We start from the raw sequence: 21,162 nt of genomic DNA, 5'->3' as shown, positions 1-21,162 counted from the left end.
GGGGTCACGGCTGGGCTGGGAGGAGGCGCCGGGCAGCGGGAGCGGTCACGTCCCGCCTCGCAGGACGGGGCGGATCAGGGAGGGGCGGAGGCTGCCCCGCTCCGGGCTCCCGGCCGGTGTCCTCGCGGAGCGGCGTCCCGGGCTGGCAGGGCGGCGGGAAATGACGCTTCGCCGCCGGCCTCTCTCCCTCGCCCTGTCGCGGAGCGGGGCCCGGGCGGCTCCGCTTCCTGCGGGGCGGCACCGGCGGCGCCTCCGCCCCCTCCGCCCTCGCTCCCGCCCGCCGCCGGCGCGTGCGCCCCGCGCTCCCGCCCCTCTTCCCGCGCTCCCGGAACCGCCTCGCGCCCCTCCCGCCGCTCCGCCGCCGGCGCACGCGCAGCAGCGCGAGCCCCTCGCCGCTACCCCGTTTCCCCCCGTGCGTGCGCACGCGCCGCACCGGCAGCACGCGCGCGACCCTCCCCCGCCAACGGCTCGGGCCCGGCACAGGCGGGAGGAAAAGGCGGGGTTTACCCTGACCACGTGACGCGACCGCGGCGGCCCCAGCCAATAGGAGCGCGCGGAGGCTCCGGGCGGGTAAGTCGGTGTCGGGCTCAAGATGGAGGGGGGTGTCCTTTCCCCCCCTCACCTCAGAGCAACACCTCAGTCACTAGTGTGGGGATCGAGCGTTCGTCCCTCCCTCTGTCCTGTTTCCCTTTAGTCCGCCGTGTGCCGTTATGGGAGGGGTGTGTGGCAGAGGGACCCTTTTTCCTCCGTGCCGCTCCGCTATCCCGTGCGGGAGGGGTGTCCCCAGCCCCGTGCAGAGGGTGATGTTCCCTCGGCGGGGGACAGTCTCCCCTCAGCGCTGGCTGCGTACCCTGGCCCCAAGGGCCGTGAGGGGCTCCCGCTGTGTGTCAGGAGCGCTCTGTGGGCAGTGCTGCCTCCTGAGGGGCTTGGAGCTCTGAGGAAAGTATTAATAGCAAAAGCCCATGTTGGAACTTTTTCTTTTGTTTGCCTTCCCGTGCTGTCCCCAGACCTGCTACTGGTTTATCTTCTGTCACAGCAGGGTGTGATGTTCTTCTGCTGTCCCGTTTGGTATCTTCGCTATCTTAATTAATCACTGGGACAGGCCTGAATTTCCTTTATCTCACAACCTTCTCTTCCCACAAGTGATTCCTTCCTCACCCTGAAGTATAATTGTATTTTAATAGTTGTGTTGTGTACAGGCCACCAAACGCGGGGCGTTTCCTGCCTTGAAAGCGAGAGGCGTTCCCGCTCCGGGACTGGGGCAATTGGCAGACACGGGGCACAGTTTGGGCTGTGACGGGCAGGGAGCCGAGCCTGCAGCGGCTGGGGCCATGCTGAGATCCAGAGACATCCAACAGTGAGACAAACACCCAGGGAAAACCGGGTAATGCCCTATCCTCGTATGAACCCGAGTGCCTGCAATGGCCATTAACTTAAGCTGCATGATGAGCTTCTAAAGATCGAGCCTCTGGTGTGCATCATTGCCTAGACCATTTTATTGGTGTGACAATAGCTCGCTATAGAAGGAGGGTAGCCCGTATATAAGTTCAGTAATAATAATGAGGCATTGAGATGCCCCTGACAAAGCGTTTATGAATCGAACAACAGTGTTCTGTCATGAGTCAATTTCTTTAAGCTGTATAAAATCAGTTTCACGGCTAGTCTCACCCTATGAATGGAGAGCCTTTTGAGTACTCTTGCTAAACTGGTTTGTTGTATTAATCAGCGTTTGTTTTTCAAAAGTGATATTGGACTTTATGGGTTCCTTGTACTGACAGCTTGGCCACAAAAGGTAAAATGGTTAAGGAAGTTGTTATAACCAAGACTGCTTGTGTGTGTGAGGGCAAAACCAAGAAAGAACTGCAATCCAAAGGAGCTGTTATCTCCTCTGTGATCTGGCTGGCTGGCTGGCTCCACCCATTAATTTCATATGCAAGTTTCATTCAGATAGTTTGAATTAAATGCAATAATAGAGTGTTACCAGCAGCACTTTAGTTTCTGATGTTTCAATTTTTAAAGTACAATTTCTTTTTCCTCTCTATATTTTTCCCCATCAAGTTGGATGATAGCTTTGATTTGGATATTGAAATACAATGATGGCTTAAATAATAATTTTGTTAATATTTGTATTTTAATATTTTGATTTTAACTTGCTTTTTCTTGGATAAAAAGTGCTTTGGGACTAATTTCTGTAGGTTTATTTAAACTGACTGGTTGTTAGAGGAGGGGAGGGGAAAGGAATCAAAAAGCCACAGCAAGAATTCCTTGTGTTTAGGCAGAATTATCTTTTTTTAGCCTCAGGGTTAATGGCAGTGGAGTGGGGACAGAGGATGTTTATGTGTGAATGTTAGAGTTTGTAATAACTGGAAAGAAATGCAAAACTAAAAGAAATTTTCATAAGTTACATGTGAACAAGCTGAGCTGGCAGTTCTGGGCTGGGATAGCAGGGCCTGGCTCTGCCTCAGCTCTGTTGATAAACGTGGGGCTGTGCAGAGTTCACACACAGCATCTCTGTTGTGTCTCAGTTTGTGTGGGGCAAAAGAGGCTCGCTCAGAGCAGAACCTTCCTACCAATGACTGAGTGTTAGCAGGGACTGCATGTGTGTTGCTTTAGACTTATATTAACAGTCTTCCTGTTCCAGGGAGCTTTTAATTCACATAACATTGAAAATATAAGATTAAAGTCTGTCACAAGAAAGGAGCAAATGATCTAGTGATAAGGTTTTGCTTTTAACTTTTTCATTCTTACTCTTGAACAAGTAATTCAAGATAAAACCAGGATAAATGAAAAGAAAAACTGTGACTCCATCTTACTTTTTCTCTTATTCTTTCACTCTGGAGTTACAGCTTGCCATTCAATCCTGAAAATAAACTCTATAAGATGAAGGTTAAGTGCTAGTAGCAAATTCTTCCCAATTTGCTGTGACTTCCTAGTTTGGAGGAAGCCTGGATGAAGCCTGGATTTTGTGTGTGTGGTTTTTTTGTTCCTGATAGCAGGAGTTTTTAACAACTGTAAATGTTTCCAGATGGTAAGGATAAGAAGGTAAAAGTGAATTATATTAAAATTTCTGCTTTAGGAATTTAAAGCAATGCTTTTTGAAAATTCATTGCTTCCTTTAAATGTCAGAAGAAGATGTTAAAGAACTATCTTGATTGTGCATCAAATATACTGCCTTAAAATAGCTGTAAACTCTTCATGACAATCTTTTTCATCTCTTTGTGAGTTAGAAGTCTCTTTTATACTTTCTGCTGTGTGATATCATCATCCTTTTTTATTGACTCAATCACTTACACTTGCCACTGTTCCTAACTCCCTAATCTTTAAGTTGTTTCTTTTAAACTGCTCCAATTTCTCCTAATTGAAAGTAAACACTTCAGAAATTTAATTTGAAATGTGTTCTTCACAGCATATATTGCCCTTTCACTGCAGTCTTACATTCTGTCTTCAGTTCCTTCAAAATATTTAATGGTATATTTTTATATTGTTTTGACTTTCTGTCCACCCACGCTTTCACTGATCTCCAAAATTCTTTCTGGTGATTGAGCTCATTGAACTGCTCTAAGGTCACAGGTGGCTTGTTTGTGGTTAAATCTGAAAAGTAATTCTTGTTTCATCCGTCTTAATCTGTCTGTCACCTTTGGCATTCAGCACTGTCCTTTCTGTTTTCTTTAATCAATGTACCCTGTGGTTTTATTGTTATTTTCCAGTTATGGGGTGGCATTTTTCATAGGCGCTGCCATTTCTCCTCTGATCTGTCCCCAAAGTTAATGTTTTGTGCTCTGTTGGGCTCATTTCAGTTCTAAGCACCAATGTAGCTTCTCGATCACTCCAGTTAACTCAGTGCAGGAGGATGATCAGTCCTAGTCCTGTGGCCACACTGTTTCTGATAAGGGTCAGGATGCCATTGGCCTTCTTGGCCACATGGGCAACTCCTGGCTCCTGATAAACTGTTGTTGACCAGTGTCCCTGGGTTATTTTCCTCTGGGCCACTTTCCAGCCACTCTGTCCCAGCCTGTAGCCCTCCATGGGGCTGTTGTGACCCAAGGGCAGGACCTGCCATTCCCTTCCAACCCCTGGCCTCAGCTCATTGATCCAACCTGTCCGATCCCTCTGCAGAGCCTTCCTGGCCTCCAGCAGATCAGTACTCCTACCCAGCTTAGTGGTGTTTGTGCACTTTCTGAGGGTGCACTTGATGCCCCCATGCAGATCATTGATACAGGTATTGAACAGGGCTGTGCCAGCTCTGCTCCCTGGGGACAGCCCCTGTGGCACTGTTCACCCCACGCTCTGGGCCCGGCCACCCAGGCAGTTCTGGGGCCAGCAAAGAGAGCCCCTGTCCAGGCCGTGGGCTGCCAGCCTTTCCAGGACAATGCTGTGGGAGACACAACTGAAGACTTTACTGAAGTCCAGGGGTTCAACATGCACAGCTTTTCCCTCCTCCGTTGGATCATCTGGTCATAAAAGGAGGTCACGTTGGTCGAACAGGACCTGCCTTCCCCAAAGCCATGCTGGCTGGGCCTGATCCCTTACTTGTCCTGTATGTGCTACATATACAGCACTCCTAAAGCCTTTCTAATAAATGTGCCATTGATAGAGATGTGTCTTAGAGACTTCTCTTTCTGTTATGCAGAACAAAGAAGAGACTTTGTTTTATACTCACTGTTTTATGAGCCTTTATGATAGGAGTTACAGGAATAGTTCAATCATATATAGTATAAACAGGAAAAATTATAATACCAGAGGTTGGACACTCAAGAGCTTGCCCATATCTCATTAGCCAGAATCAATACTCAGGCTCCTGTCAATAACCTGGGTATACTACTATTTATTATATGGTTTGGGGTTTTTTAATGCCTTACTGCAGGACCAGTTAATCTAAGAATTGCCATAGAAACATGTGGCATTTGGAGGCTTCAACACATAAGGATATTACTTCATGTTTGCAGTAAGAAAACCATTGAGTGTTAAAATGTTTAGGAATAGGATTGATCTGATTTTGGCTTTGGAAAACACTATGTTTAGTCTAAACTGGCCATATTTTTTCAGCAGTCAGTGGAGAAATCTTCACAGAGGAATTCACCTTCCCCATTTTAGATACTTATCTTTATCACAGTATTTGACTGTGTGAGGTGAGTTTTCCTGGTAACATATAATGGGAGTTCTTCTCTTTACCTATGGGACACCACTGCCAGCAGAACTCTTGGACTGCATTTCTCTTGATGTCAGCAACACTTCTGAGAGTGATGACAGAGCAAATATAAAAATTGCTAAATTACCTTAATGTTTCCAAGTAAACCTGCAATGTTTTATTGAATAGATTTATCTGAAATTAAATGGCAGAAGAAAAAGCAATAATATAAATATCAAAATTTGAATAAGGATCAAATACTTCAACAAATAGTACAAGAACGTTTCTTGGAAACATGGCATCTCAAAAGCATTCAAGTTTTAATATGTTGACTTTATTGAAGCTATAGCAAAAAATGGGTTTTTTTTCTTATTGCTTCCAGTTGATCTGCAAGAAAACCCTCTTCAAGACTGATATTCAGAAATAGTCCTGTATCTTTGTAGGGGAGTGAGAAGCAAACCTCAGATTTAATGGAAGAAATCGACAACTTGAAACTTACATAGCTGATTCTCTTTGATTAACTGGATAATGCAATTAAGAACTTCATATCCTCATGATAAAGCTTTTCAAGAAGGCTGCATGCTTTTGGGTTGTATTTAACTCAAAAAGTTCCTTATATAGGAATTTTTAGTTAACATTAAAATACTGATCTGCACTGGTGGATAGTTGCAATTTTTTCATACAGTAGTTAGTCTAATAAAAGTTCTCTCCATATTGTGAAGACTGTAACAATCTTTCACAGAACCACACAGGACTAAGTCCATCTCGAACTCTTTTTTTAAACAATAATATCCTTTAAAATACTACTACTTTTAGCTATAATGCTGTATTCCTTCTAACCATTTCAATATTTTGAGGTTATATTTCATTTGAAACAAGAATTTATTTGATTAAAACTGTACATGAACGCAAAGCAAATTATTTAAAATGTGGAGCCCCCTCCATCTGATGGCTGTTAGAAGCTTTAGTTAAGTCCCATGAAAGTGTCTTGCAAATGCTGCACCGTGGTTGCTTTTCCTCCCGATGGTAATTAGACCTTTCCCTCTTGCATAGCAGTCACGAGCTGATTTACTCTTTTTGTTTGTGGCTTTCAAATTTGCATTAGTTCACATAGTAGCTAGGATTAGAAATTTATTAAGGGATAAAGATAGCTTTGCACTTCAGTATGGCTCTCAGTCAATACTGGCACAAAAAATGTCTGAACAAAACCCCTGCATGTATTTTTGCTTTTCTTTCTGCAAATCCTGATTTTCTTTCACTGTTTCCCAGGAGCCTTTTTTTTCCAGAATGGACTTTGTGTCCTCTTGTGATCCTGATCAGCTCTGGAATCTTGGGACCAAAGAACTTGTTCTGTAATATGAAAATGAATTATTTTTTAATCTATTTTCTTCTATGGCTGGCTGCCCAGCCATCAGACCCAATCCTGGTTATGTGGTAAGCATAACCAGGAAGTTTATTATGCCCTCTACAATTACTATTTAAAATATACCATTCTGATAAAAAGGGAACATTTCCTACCCACACAGTAAAGGAAAATCTGACAAAAAGATAACACTAAGGACTATTGATTTTCTAGTAATATCCCAAAAAGAGACATTGCAGTGGGATAATACTGGAGAAATGTCTACTAGGGGAAATAACATATAGAACGTGAGATACCAACTGTTTATTAATGTGAAGTTAGACTTTAAAATATTAAATTATTTTACTGAAAAAAGCAAAGTTTTTCATTGCATAATGTTATTTTTGCATTACGACCATGTTTTAATAATTTCTGTGAGTGCAATGTTCTCTTTTTACCTAGAAAATGAGGCAAAAAAAGTAGTTGACTGTGTTGTAAAGTAGAATTTGGTTTTTTGATCTTGGTACAGCATCAATGAGTGGAGCTGCAATAATATGTCAATTGTTAAGGCACACAGCAGCTATTGTGTGTCCAACAATAGTCTGTGCAAACTTTGGCCACTAGCACTTGCTATGATAAAACAGAGTATTGTGATATGATGCACTTTTTATCTCAAGTGCCCTAAAATGTTTATTTTTTTGACAGGAGGGATCTTTAATAGCTAAGCCTCAAAATTATGTTTTATAGTATACTGTACGATATTTATGGATTAAACCAAAAGAGCCCATTACATTACATGGACTGAATTGTAGCAGAAAATAAAATGACCTACATGAAAAATAATTCCTGTGGCTTCTGACTGACTAATGTATCTTTCTGCATAGAGTATACAGGAGTGACTTCCTTTCAGAGCATGAGGTAGGAAATGGCATTTATTGAAATTCAAATGCAATTAAGAAGACACTTAAATTAGTTTATAAAAGGCTGTTGGTTTCTTTACATACCAAGAAGTCGGAAATAGTAATGACTTTATCATGTTAGCTGTGACAGTGATTCATGGAAGAACTTACAGCCACAGTCATCAGGGAGGTATTTTCTTTCAAGAATCTAAATAATGTTCTGTCATTTAGTGCCTTTCAATGGGGTTTGGGACAAGTTTTTAAAGATGGGCCACAATTATTATTAACAAACAAGCCCAGCTGCCTTTTCTCCACAAGGAGGGGAGTTACTGAAGATACCCGTGTTGCAGGACAGGTATTCCTGAACTGTTTGGGGTTGTTCTGTATCAGTCCTCTGCCAGCTCTCAGTGATGATATTTGGACAGACCTCAGATGGAGCATCAGTAAATTATTCATTATTTCAGGATACCCTCAGAGAATTACAAAAATTGCTTAAACCAAAGGGTAATAAAGGGCGATCTCTGGATTTTTAGCAGGTTCTGATAGTTTAGCAGCTGAAGATAAATGATTATGAGCCTGCTTTCCTTAGCTGAGAAGAACCTACTCTTCAGATTATTCACAGTGTAAAGGACTGTGCACTACAATTTGTCTTAAGGAACTGAGAAATATATATACACCTTTGGTATTTCTAAAACTTCTCTATTTAGAGCTCAGTTCAGAGCTGCCTGGGTACAACTGAAAAATCCTGTGCTTGATTTCAGGTGTAAAAGCCCTGGTCCTCAGAAAGAAGGCCCAGTTGCAAAAGAAGTTCAGAGTAGCAGGCTGGGAATTGTACCATTTTTGATACAAAACAAAACACCCACCCTTTTGATACTTTTCCTAGATAATGGCTCAGAGGACCTGTGTGAGGAGCATTAGAAAAGAATAACAAAAGCTTTGTTCTTATGTTCAAAGTTCTTACTTTGTTCTTCAAACTTCTCCCAGTAAAGCAGATAATTCTGTAATACTGTATGAGCTCAATGCTTCCCCCACGCACACCTTACATTTTGCACAGATTTGACTTTGGGATGTGTTAAACATTTCTCTACAAAAAGGGCCTTTATACAGGAAGTGCTATGAGTCTTTATTTGAAGGTGAAAAAAAAAATCTGGAATAACATAAACCAAACAACAAATATAGCTGGGCTAGAATCAAAGATCAGTGCCAAACTAACTTTATTACTCTTTCAAAGAAGAGTAACAATTAGGTTTTGGTCTTCCAAAAGCACTCCAAATGAGAAATTTCATGCTTTAGGTATTCTCATAGTGTTTGTGAAGGTTCTAGAGGGAAGTGATATTTCAAAATTATTCTTGAGTTACTCTGTATCTATTAACAACAGGGCTATTTGACACCATGTTCCATGCACTGTCTCACAGTGTTCTGATACAGTTAAAAGGTTCACTTCCACAGCAAAATAAAATGCAAATTGTTTTCAGAACATTAAGCAGGTCTGTCATAATCTAAAGCTTTGGTATGTGTCAGGAATATTTAAAAAACCCCTTCAAATCACAAGTCTGTGTCTAGACCAAATCAAAGGTTAATTATTTTGAAGTCTCAGGTTGTAATGGATTGCTCTGTAGTCCTATGAATTTTCATACAAATTCTGACTTATTCCAGAAGCTGTTCTAATTTAGACCAGATGCATAAACCAGTTTACAGGGGAGGGAGAGAGGGAAATGGGCAGGATTATTTGCCTCTAGAAATAGAGTCAAACTTGTGGAGTTCACAGGCACAGTAGCCTCAGAAAGCTATAAACCAGTGCTTGCCACTTCTATGCTAATTTTTTGAAATTTGAAAATGTGCATTCCGGAAGTGACAGTAAATCTATGTTACAGTGCTAAAATGAAGTAGGAAAGTTAACTGTTGCCTTAAACTGGGGTGAATTAGGGTTTATTCTCTTTTCTCTGTTAGTTAATTTCTTTGTGTTGTATCAGTAACTTACAGAATCACAGAATGGATAAGATTGGAAGGGTCCAATCTCCTGCTTAAGCAGGACCCCCTAGACCACATTACTGTGGATTCTGTCCAGATGGTTCTGGAATGTCTTCAGTGAGGGAGACTCCACATCCTCTCTGGACAATCTCAGAGTGCAACTATTAGTGCATGTTCCCCCACACAGCACAGAAATCCTTCCTCATGTTCAAGTGGAACTTCCTGTGCATCAACTTCTGCCCATTGCCTCTTGTCCGATTGCCCGACACCACCGAGCAGAGGCTGGATCCATCATCTTGACACACTCCCTTCAGACACTTACAGGTATTGACCAGGTTCCCTTTTAGGTGTCTCTTCTCCAGGCTGACCAGGCCCAGCTGTCTCAGCCTTTCCTTATTTGAGAGATGCTCCAGTCCCTTAATCATCTGCTGGGCCCCCTCCAGGAGCTCCATGTCCCTCTTGTACTGAGGAGCCCAGAACTGGACACAGCACTCCAGATGTGGCCTCACCAGGCTGAGTAGAGGGGCAGTGTCCCCTCCTGATTAAAAGCATCTGTCAAAAAAAATTCATTTTCCAAACAGCCTGTTTGGAATCCTCTTGCTGTCAAAGCTTTCATACTGCTGTTCCTCCACGCAGGAAACTTACTATTTATAAGAAGTAATTTATTTTTACTTTTGTTTGGTTTTTATTTGCAGTAATAACTGAGAATCTTCTCTCCCAGTGAAAGAGTGTCTTTTCTGTAGCTCAGCTCGTTCTGGCAGCACTGTGGGTGATTAAGAGCTTTCAGAGGGGCTTAATCATCCTCATAGGCTTCCTCCTGCCCTCACTTGAGACAGGTTAGGGAATTAGTTGAAAAAGGCACTTCAGTGTGATTATCCAATAGCTTTAAAAAACACATAGGAAGTGAAGCTTTTCTGGATATCAGAAGTGCGTGCCTACCACCTTATTTCTGGTAAGCTTCGAGGTGGCCGTGAGAAATACATAGACAGAGCCAGTTTACTGGTCTGCTGAGGGGTTGGCTGATTTCTTGAACCACGGGGAATTGTATCTAATGCATGGGACAAGGATCAGAAGAGCTACTTCTGTTTATTTTGTTACACCCTTCCCTGTTAGTTTTTCAGAATCATGCTTTTGGAAAATAGAGTGCCAAAACCTTGTTACAAGGTTTAGCTTGCATATAAAAAAAATTTCAAAGCCAAAAGGAGGCAATTGAGGACTGTAAGCTTTGTCCCCCTTCCTTTCAAGACTGAGGATGTTGGAGGAGCCAGTTTGTTTGGTTTCCTGCAGCCACATGCACCTGTCCAGAATGTTTTCCAGGCAGTGCTGTGGAAAGGTAAAATCAGAGAGAGAGAAACACATTATAGGGTATGACCTGGTGACACTAATCCACTGGAAGGCTGTTACGTAACAGCCATGTCAGTTCATTGACAAAACAAGGCTTTATTGCCCCTAACTATATACTGCCTTATGGGCATTTTTGGGCAATGCTTTTCTGGGGGTTTAGGTTCCCCTCTGGGTAAAGGTTGCGGTGATGGGCCTCCTGTCTTGAACTTCACTTGGCAGGGAAGTGTATTGTAATGGAAGCTAAGGTAATTAAAAGACATATGATGTTTACAATTTCAAGGAATACCTTTAAGAAAAAGAATCTATAATTCTTTCTTTTGTTAAATTGTTATCTGAACAGCTTAGAAAAATGTTAAACCCTTGTACAATTAAATTTCAGGAAGTGCTAAACTTTTGGAAGTTCAGACAAGTTCTGGATTTCTTAATTTTGTTTTGAAACTATGTCTTTAAATTGGAATTGTGCTTACATGTAAGAACTACAAGACATGCTATATGAAGCATGTAGCATCAAAACTGACAGGATTTAACATGACAGAAGCAGAAGGTGGTTTATTATGAAAGACTGAAAGTTCTTGCTTGCCCCATCTTGATTTGTAATAGGATAACCAGGTAGGAGGTGGATCCAAACTGACCTTCCCTTACTATTTGGTAGTTTTCCAACAGCTGTTTTCCAGGAGCCTTTTTTTTGTCTTTAAGTAATGTGTTTTTTTCTCAGTCATGGTCTTGTTACTGATGTTGGAAACTTTATTTTTATTATGTATTTTTAAAAAACCTATGGGTGGGTTTCATGCTCAGGATCTTTGCTCCCTATTAACTGTAACCAAAAGCTTTACTTCTCAGTTCAGTAAGATTTACTTGTATAATAATACAATAGGTTTATTTGGTTTTAATTTAAAATGCTGTATGTGGCTGTAGGTAATTAAAAACGTTTCCTGAAAAATGGTGGGTTTGACTGTACCGTGCTGGAATTGCCTCTGCTGATCATGAAGAGTTGAATAATAGTCATTTGTCACATAGGGTGTTGACTCAGACACAGATGATTTCAATTCAGATGACAGAGGGTGTTACAAAACCCAGCTGTTGACTCTGCTCCTCTTTCCACAAGTTGCTTTGTCTGTGGCAAGAATGGCCGACCTATGAAGCAGCTTTTGACAGCCACAGTTTCTGGCCTAATTTATTCAAGTAAACCAACGGTGACTTTAAGTTGTTTTAATGCACTGGGTTGGCAACTCCAACAGTTTCGGAGCTGTTTCCAGTGTAAATTGTCAGTGCTAGCATGCTAGTGGCAGCCTTTGGAGAAGAGTGAAAGCCTAGTAGGATGTTTAAGTTGCCTGTATTAGTGCATAAATTCTCTGTTTCTGATTCACAGCTAACTTGAGAAAGAGCTTTTGCAGCGGTGTGCCAGCACTTGCAGAGCAGTTGCAGACAGCTGCTGGCAAGACACATTTTATTGGCTCAAAATTATTAATCTCAAGCTAAGGCAATTTTCTCCAAGAGCTTTGGTTGTTAATCAAATTTGGAGAAAAGACAACAAGAAACATTAAAACAGATACTCTTCTTTGAGGTTTCAGTTGCACAGGGATTGGGAGAAGACCATTTTGCTTTTTTGGAAAAGGTACGTAGTGGGCACAAGAATATGAGCCAATAAATTTATTGGCCAAGGCTGATTCTATTCAATCAATCAATAGGGTGTTAAATAGGAAGCTATTGAGACAAGGCTACCAGGTAGGCTGCTTAGGAGGGAAGGAAGAAAATGGGTTTGGGGGGTGGCATGTTTGGGGAGGGTGACGATTTTCCTTGCTTTCCCGTTCTAGGATAATACCTTGGTGGGCTCTCCAGGTGCCTCTAGGGATTATGAACTTGGTTGACTTCTCAGTAGAGACAGGAAAGCTAACATTGATAGCAGTCAATGGAAGAGACAGCCCATTTTGATATGTTAGAATAATCTCAAGGCTACTTGTTTATTTGTATCTAGATACCTACTATGTAAACTTTAGATTTTTACCGCTCAAACAGAGTTATATTCCCAAGAAGAACTTAATTCTTTTTTTGGTTTTCATTATGCCTTCATAGCCTTTTTCTGGAGTTAAAAATAGAATACAGATATCTTCTGTCTAATGAACTTGTGGACTAGATGCTTCTGTTGCCTTTTTTTTCCTGTAACAGGATTGAATTCCTTGCACTACAGCAACCCTGAAGTCATTACACTGCACTTAAAACAAAATGCAGAAAGGAATGACCTTTTGCTAGAACTCTGTGTTGTTTATATTGCTAAGCCTGATCACCATCTCTCAGCAAAAGCCAGTTCAATCCTTAAACATTTTGTACATATAGTATCTGTTCATAATTGTCTATTGTTTGCTGTCTGGTTCTCATTGATTATAACATTGTGCATCTCCACAATGCCCCTATTTGCCCCTTGGGTCTTCATAGTACAGGGCAGCTCTTATCTTCCTTGCTGATAGCATATCACCAATGGTACCAGTTAAGAGCTGAAAACACTTGTAGCATAATGGAAAGTTCCACTTTTGCCAGGATGACTCATTAATTAACCCCGGGATGGAGAGGCTTCCTGTGCCAACTTAAGAAAAAGTTACGGGAAGATGCTATTACATATCAAAAGATAAATGATTGGAAGAGTTTTGTCAGCCTTGTAGGAATTATGTTTTTTAATACTCTCCATCTGCCTGAAATAAGCTTGGAAACTCACTGAATAGATACGTTGGGAATAGTTTACATCTTGCTTTGCTTTGGGAGCAGACAACTGCTGAGTAGAATTGAGTGGTACTAGGAGTGTTTGAGGCAAGCAGTATATCCAGGAAGCACTAAATATCTTTTCCTTCCAACTGACCACGAGCTTTTAGCTTCAAATAGGCCACTGTTCAAATGTAGCTACCAAGCTGGCCACTTGGGAGAGAAGGAAGAAAATAGGCTTGGTTTTGGGTGGTGTCAGGGGTTGGGAGGGCTCTGGGTGCCGTGGAGAGGTCAGGGAAGGCCTTGGCTGCTGTGCAGAATGCCCTCGTGTGCCTGTCAGACATTGCTGAATGTGAGTGGGAGGCTGAGGTACAGTTTCACTGTCCCAGCCTGGTGTGGATGGAATGTCTGTAACTCAGGACTTCAGCAAATTTGTGCTCTGGACTTCAAGGAATCCTGTGATGCCTTCATAGTGCATGATCTAGTTTTTGTCAAGGAATCTTTGCCAGATCTGTAAGATAAAGCGTTGTGTGTCTGTAGCAGGCTTGAACCAAGCAGAGTGGTCTCTACATAAAGACATCTGATGGGTGTAAATATCTCCAGTGAGGAGCTGTAACAAGGCCTGGGAGTGAGAAGGAAGCCCCAGAATTTGAGATTTAACTCCTAGTAGTTTCTGAGATGAGAGAGAGATTTTGCTGCAGAAATCTTCTCCCTTCAGAACAGGGACGTAGTAAGAAATGTTGGGGAGATGCTTCATTTAAGCTGAAAGTGTGGCTTCAATTTGATCTATTAACATTTGGGCATTTCAGGCTTAACAAGTGGCTATAAAATGCCAAAATACAGATATTTTTAATCTCCAGTGGAGCTGCTTCATTGATTTCCCCTCCGATGCACACATGTGCGGGGGTGACTTCTGCTTTTTGCCCCACGGAGTGTCTGTTTGCCCAAAATACAAAAGGTTAGACAGACTTGTTACCTGATTATCTCTTTTTGGCTGGTTATCTCAGTCTGCTGCCTGTCTAGGAGGAAAAACAGGTGCCGAGCTGTGACAGGCTTTGTAACCATGCAGAGTAAATTGGGGAGCATGAAGCAGAAAGGAATATAAGTTTATACCAGAGACTGCAACCAAAAAGAGATGGGGAGACTAATTTTGGTAAGAAAATGAGCACGCCAAGTAAAATACAGGTTCAAACCATTTGTTCCCTTGAGAAACTTTATGGTCTAAATTTGACATAGACTGTAGCAAGTATCCTAAGAACTGCCATATGGAGCAATAGCAGCTTGTGTTAAGATCATACACTTAACAGCTTAATTTCTCAATTTCTATTGAGCAGTGTTTCGATTCAGCAGTAGAAAAAGGGTGCTTCATGGGGAGACTTGAGTGAGAAAGGAATGGTGTGACATTTTGAGTAGACCTTGCAGGTGCAAAAAGGAAAGGTTGGGAAGAGCTGTCTGTAGTGGTGAGTGAGACATGAATCCAGGTGTAAACAAAGCAAATTCAGTTTGTTACTCAATGGTGAAGTTACTGCTGGAGCTGACTACATCAAACATTTTCAACGTCAATTTCATTATTTCAGTATTTCAAATTAATTTTCAATATTTCACCAAAGAAATGACCAGTCCAAGGAAGGGTAAATAACACTGACCTTTTTTTTTTTTTTTTTTTACTTATGTAAAATAAGGAAAAAGTTGTACAGGGATAAATTATCAACTGCAGTTCTGTACACAGTGTAGAGTAGATGTCAGCAACACTCTGGCTTGTTGTGCTACACCCTTTTTTTTCCCCTTGCCTCAAGTTAAAGTTTAAGCATTAGAACAGAAACCATGCAGAACCCAAGCTCTGTAGGGTCTCAGTGAGACAAGATGTTCATGGTGTGTTGTCTCTACACCAGTAGCTACCAGTGCTTCTCCCAGCCTGCAGAGATCACTGGGAGCTGCTTCTCCTCTCAGGAGACTGGAGCTGCCAAATCTCAGCCCTATTGGACGCTATTCAAAATCAATCCACTTGGCACCTTTGACTTAGAGCTGCAAGGGGCTGGCACCCACTGGAAGGTGGCCTGGAAAGCCTTACAGGAACAATGTTCCTGTCCATACAGGAGAAGCTGAAAGAAAATATTTTCAGTTTCCAAATCTTAATAAAGATCTTCATGAATGGAGTGCTGGGGGTTTTGACATCAACACTGTGATATGCAGAGAATTGGATCTGTAATGGCAGAAGATGGCAGATGTGAAATCTGAAAGGTTAGAAGGGGAAAGTAACAGTTTCAAAGTTAGTGGATACTACGTGCCCAAAATAATGAATGAATGGCTGCTTTTGTTTTAAATAAAGTCATCCTCCCTCAACTCCACAATAAAGCACAGGACAAACAATGAGAAGAATATGTTAGGGGGGGGAGGAGAATGATGGGGGGAATAATAATCATCTGTAGAGAAAGTAACCACTCAGGATCCCACAGTCCTGCTCTTTTAAACAAATGTTGACTTTAGTTCTCTATTTATAGATTTGGAGAGGAAAAATATCTGAAATTCTAATTCATTTGAAGTTACTGGGGGAAATGCTGTTGCTGGATTCTCAGTACTTCAAACAAATCATGAGTATTGATACTTTGAATATTTCATGTGGCGACACATGAAATATTGATAGATAAATATAACATTATATTAGATAAACTCCAGTGTCTCATCCTTAGCTCTGCTCTGTTACTGTGTGTAAACTCATGGGCTGTTTTTTCATTTAGCTGGGGCATATGTGAACAGCTCTTCACCTGTTTAGAAAACAATTACAGGTCCTTCTGTGTTCACAGGTTTTGGATGCAGTCTGAGTCCAAGAAGTCTGAAGACGAGATGCCTTCTCTGCACTGGGGAATAGATCCTGTATTTTCTGCATTTGCAAGACTCTATATTAAAGATATTACAGAAATGAGAGAGTCTAAACAGGTGCCAGGTATGTATTTATATGTGCTGATTATGATACACGCAGTATTATAATTAATTTATGTTGTGCTTTTTATCAAGGGGTTGAAGAATACTTCATGATCATCAGTAAAGTAGTATTCCATATGCTTAAGCTAAGTGATGTTAATATCTCTTAACAGTTCTAAGGACAACAGGTTGTAGGTGAAAAATAAAATTTACTTGTTAAAATGGTTTTTCTTTCTCCTCAGAACCTCTTTTAGGTTAAGGTAATGTTGTATTTCCTCTGTGTGGTAGTGCTTGTTATATTCTCATAAAGGTAATTCTAAAAATTTCTGGTCCTTTCTGGCCATATGTATTGTTATCTCCCACTGTCTACATTTTTCGGAAAATCTTGACAGTTGATTTCATGGCTGGATGTGTGATATTGCTTTTTCCTATGGATGTTAATACATTATAAAACAGATACAAGTTCAGAGGTTTTGTCTCCGTAATTTCTAGATATGATAGATACATGACTTTCTTCATACATTGGAACAAACTTATTGTAAATTCTGGCCTCCATGCTGGACCCTACCCCACAAGTGTCTGCTTTGCAGTGTCCTGCTGGTCTGCAGGGTCACCCACATGTGAGCTTTGGCTGAAGCAACACAGCTCTGACCTTGAATTGCTGTTTTCACTACACAGACTTTAAATAGACTGCAGTGTGTCTTCTGCTGTGGAAGGGTTCATTACTCCCAGGTGAAGCTTGACACAGTGCAAGATTATCAGGGAGGAGCCCAAAGAACTTAGAATTAATGAGGGAAAGCACTAAGCCCTAAGCAGAGTCTATGTCTTTGGTTTGGTTTTAATGTTTTTCTTGTGTTTTTTTTTATTTTTTTCTGTCCACAGAGACTAAGTACTCCTGTTTGGATGTTTGTATATGCTTTGCCTTCAGTTTTCTTTAACAGCAAGGATAGCAGCAGTGCTATTTTTGGAGAAATAAAGGGGTTTTTTTTCTCTTCTTGCAACCATTTTTTATGTACATAAGGACTTTACAAGCCACAAATACCAGTCTATCTGTCTATTTTTGTTATTTAACATGGTGGGAGACTTTTGTCTTAAATCTATGGCAATAATTAGGCTACAGACTGTTGTTGATGTTTGTCCTGCAGCAAGTTTTATTTAGAGGCATTTTTAAACTGTCTTATAAATGTCTTCTAGTAGTACTGGGGCAAGAAATGCATCTGGTAAAAACTGTTCTTCATCAGTTACAGATATTTTATTTGTTTTCAAACAAAATGTAACATAATTCAATGCCAGCAGAATTGGATTGTGGTTTGGACTTGAACAATAGTACATACACATGTGAAAATACACTCAGAATAATTAACCTTATAAACAGCAACAAGCATTTCATGATAGCAGGAACAGTCCTAGAAAGTACAGTCCTGCTTTTTTTTTTAACCTTCAAATTACCTGAATTTCCCTTCTTACTTCCTATCCTGTTCTTTTACTTAAATGAGTTGGCTTCTGCTTCAGGAACTTTTTCAATTTTGTTATTACCTTTGGCTTTTTGCTAAGATGATCCTAAGGAGGTGGTTTCCGTCATGTCAAAATGTCAGCCTTTACAGTTGGTAGATTTGAGCTTTCTCCACTTCCTGTGCATCTGGTACTCTGCATATTTAAGCTTGCTTGCAAGTCTGTATCTTTTTCTAAACCAAACCTCATATAAAATGAAATTTCCTAGAACCAACATCCTGAATTTTGTTCATTCTCTTGGTGCTGTATATATACCAGACATTTTTCAGTGTGTCTTATTTGTTGGCAACAAATGATAGCACAACAAAAACACTAAAATTAATACCTTTTGGGGAAGGAAGAATGTAGGTGTTTGTTGTCAATGCTTCCTGCCTTTAATGGGCTTTTAAAGACCAGCTGAAGCTAAGTATATGGTTGGCTATAAATCAGTCATTAAGTAATGGTAATTAAGAATGAATGAGTGCAAAACAAAAAGTTGTAACTAGGAAGAATGGAAAGAAACACAGCCTGAATGTCAGGAAAAACATCCCTAGAATGACATCTGTTAGATCATGGCACAGCCTTCCCAGGAAAAAGGTGGGATGCCCTTCACTGGGATTGTTTATATCCTGACTGTACAGATTGCCAGGAATTTACTGTACAAAATGGTCTTCTATTGGCCCTGAGGAAATGGACTGAATGACCTAAGGAGTTTTTTCTTTCCACTTTTAAGCATTAGGTTTTGATGCCACAGTGACTAATCCCTTAAAACAACACAGAGGGAAGCAGTAAACCTGGCCAATTACTCTGCTGCTATAAATGGTGACAAGAAAGCTGGAAAACCTCCCAGATAAAAACAGCAATTGTGTTGTCTTAGCAGCCTTGCAATGAGAGTGGGTGTCAAACTCAGTTGTAACACATAATCACATCATGGAAATGAGCTTTTCTCAGTTATCATGCACCACTGCTTTGTGACAGCTTATCAACAAGCAAGGGAAGCTACAAAGAGCATAAAAGGAGGTAATAATAATTAAAGGAATGGCAAACAGCACAGTAAGGCTGGTACAGACATGACCAGCACTTGCCCTAGACAGCTCTATATCTACAGCCCCCTGTAGGACTGCTGTGGCTGTTGTGGTAATGGCATTTTGCTCTGTGTGTTGATTACTGAGGTATTAGGAACCTCACTGAATGTGTTTGTCTACAGCTTCAAATATTTAGTGTATATTTATTGCTACCAATATGGACTTAATTTGAACAAATAAACTGGCAGGATGAGTAATTTACACCTTGAAGTCATCAAGTCCAACAACTTTTAATAGGTTACATATAATTTCATTCTTCAAATTAATTTGGGTATTTTCTCTGAGAGTAAGGGTGGAGTTCTATGTGAACTTATGGGGATGGAGAGAACCAGTTTTATTTGGTCTCTGTCATCTGCCAAAACTCAGCTTACTAACTGGGAAACACACATAATAACATGTTGCTTGTTTGCATAATCAGGAGCTTGGAGTCTCTGCTCCACAGGCTTACCCTGAAACTAGCCCAGACCTTTTACAGAGATGTTGTAAGATTCAGTGAATGACTACAAACACTGGGAGCATCTCCACTGGGGATTTCTGTAGCAATGTTTATTTGTGCCCTGGTAAATGAAATGAGAGACAAGTGGACAGACCTGCTAAACATTCTCTGTGCCAGACCTGACCAGTGACTGCACGATTAGTATAGCCAGATCTGAGATGGTAGATGCATCCTCAAAACAGTGCAGTGGAGCAAAATTTCTGCTTATGAGCCGCTTGGCTGATCACCTCTGATTTCTTCTGAAACTTTTGTGTTTTCCCTCTCTCTTGCATGAACAAAGTTAATTCCAGGCTCATTTAAGGCTGCTAGCTATGTAGGACAAGTTATTTTTGGATTTTGGATTTAGGTTTTTTTAATACAGAACATTTTTCTGACTCCCTTGCTGCTGTGTTTCCCTTTGTAAGAATGACACTTGCCACGGTGTATGGAGCCAAATGTTCCCTTCTGAGTCCCTCGAGTTATCTAGTTTTCAGAAGACAGTTATTGAACATCCCAGATGGCTTATTTCAGTAAAGCAGCAGTATTTGAAAACTGAAGAAAGCACATTCACTGAAAACTGGCCAGCCCAGGGTATATTTGGAGTTTATTGCCCTATTTTCCTCCTGCTGGTGGACTGTGAAGCCTCAGTGTATCATGTTTACATTAGTGTTTGTTAACAACATTTGTCACTCTCTTGAAAGGGATTACTGAGCGAGGCAACCTCAGTGCTGTCAGAGTCTACTGGGCTGTGATTTCTCACTGTTTCCTGGACATGTTTCTAAGTGTTATTTAAGTTATCTTTATAGAAGCACAAAAATAGCTTTGAAGGAATGTTTTTAGAACGTGTGTTTTCAGAAACTGAAGTTCAGGATGCAGTCCACGATGACTGCAGTGGTGTACTCTGCAGTCTGAGAGGGCTCTTGCTCTCCCCCTGCCCCCACGGCTCCTGTTCTTCCAGAAATGAAAGACAGAATTATGTTAGTTTTCCTTTTGGAGGCTCTGCCTTAATCAGGAACAGCTGCATTGTGAGAAGCTCAAACTGCTTCCTTTGTGTTCTATTATTTATTCTGAAGCCTTATGAAGATATAAAAAAAAAAAAACCAAACCAAACAACAAAGCAAAGCAAAAAAAAAAACCCAAATGAAACAACAAAACAAACAAACAAAAACCCCTTAATGCTTGCAGCAAACAAACTGTTTTTCAGATCCAAACATGCAAGAAAACAAGAGGTTAATAAGATTCTGCCACTACAGAAACAAGCTTTTGGTATCCTAAGTACAGCTGATACTTTCTCCTTTTAGTGTTCCCAGTCTTCAGTGATGCAGGGGATTTTTCCTGTGTAGACACTGAATAATTTAAGCTGGATTAAATATGTAAGAAAGTATGTTTTTTTTCTTTTACTGACAAATGTGACTATGTAGAGTAGAGTGTTGAAAGAAACAGTTACTCTAATCAAGCGTGTTTTGTGTCTAGGTATATTCTTTTATAATGGACACCCGATAAGACAGGTGGATGTTGTTGGGATAGTGGTTCAAATGAAGGAGCGAGATGCCTTTTATAATTGTGGAGGTAAGGAAAATGTCTCTCTTTCTTCTTGCACTTATCAGCTCTTTGTCTTACTGTTAGAACTGAAAGGATTCTTTATTTGCTCATTGTGTATTCTTGAAACAAATGTGTTCTTATCCTAATATAATGTATATCTGCAGCTGAAATTACTTGGCAGATGTAGGGAAGCTAGTGTTTATCTCCACTTCAAAACTAGAGCATTAAATAGTTAGCACAGAGTAACTGATTCATGTGGGGTCATGTAA

At 40.8% G+C, this 21,162-nt stretch overlaps 1 protein-coding gene across 1 annotated transcript in view; it reads left to right on the top strand.

The window, feature by feature from the left end:
• The first annotated feature begins 512 nt into the window (after positions 1 to 512).
• The window catches only part of STN1 (STN1 subunit of CST complex), a 40,886-nt gene continuing 20,236 nt past the window's right edge, over positions 513 to 21,162 (top strand). The window contains exons 1-3 of the mRNA XM_083866403.1: positions 513 to 570; positions 16,183 to 16,322; positions 20,825 to 20,920. Coding sequence (XP_083722529.1) covers positions 16,190 to 16,322; positions 20,825 to 20,920 — 229 coding nt within the window. The 5' untranslated portion in view covers positions 513 to 570; positions 16,183 to 16,189. The remainder of the gene's footprint in view (positions 571 to 16,182; positions 16,323 to 20,824; positions 20,921 to 21,162) is intronic.

This window comes from Zosterops lateralis (assembly GCF_965231275.1).
Source record: "Zosterops lateralis genome assembly, chromosome: 8".
In the NCBI taxonomy this organism is placed as follows: Eukaryota; Metazoa; Chordata; class Aves; order Passeriformes; family Zosteropidae; genus Zosterops; species Zosterops lateralis.
The sequence above is the reverse complement of the archived record's forward strand: the minus strand, read 5'-3'. Positions and strand labels throughout refer to the sequence as shown.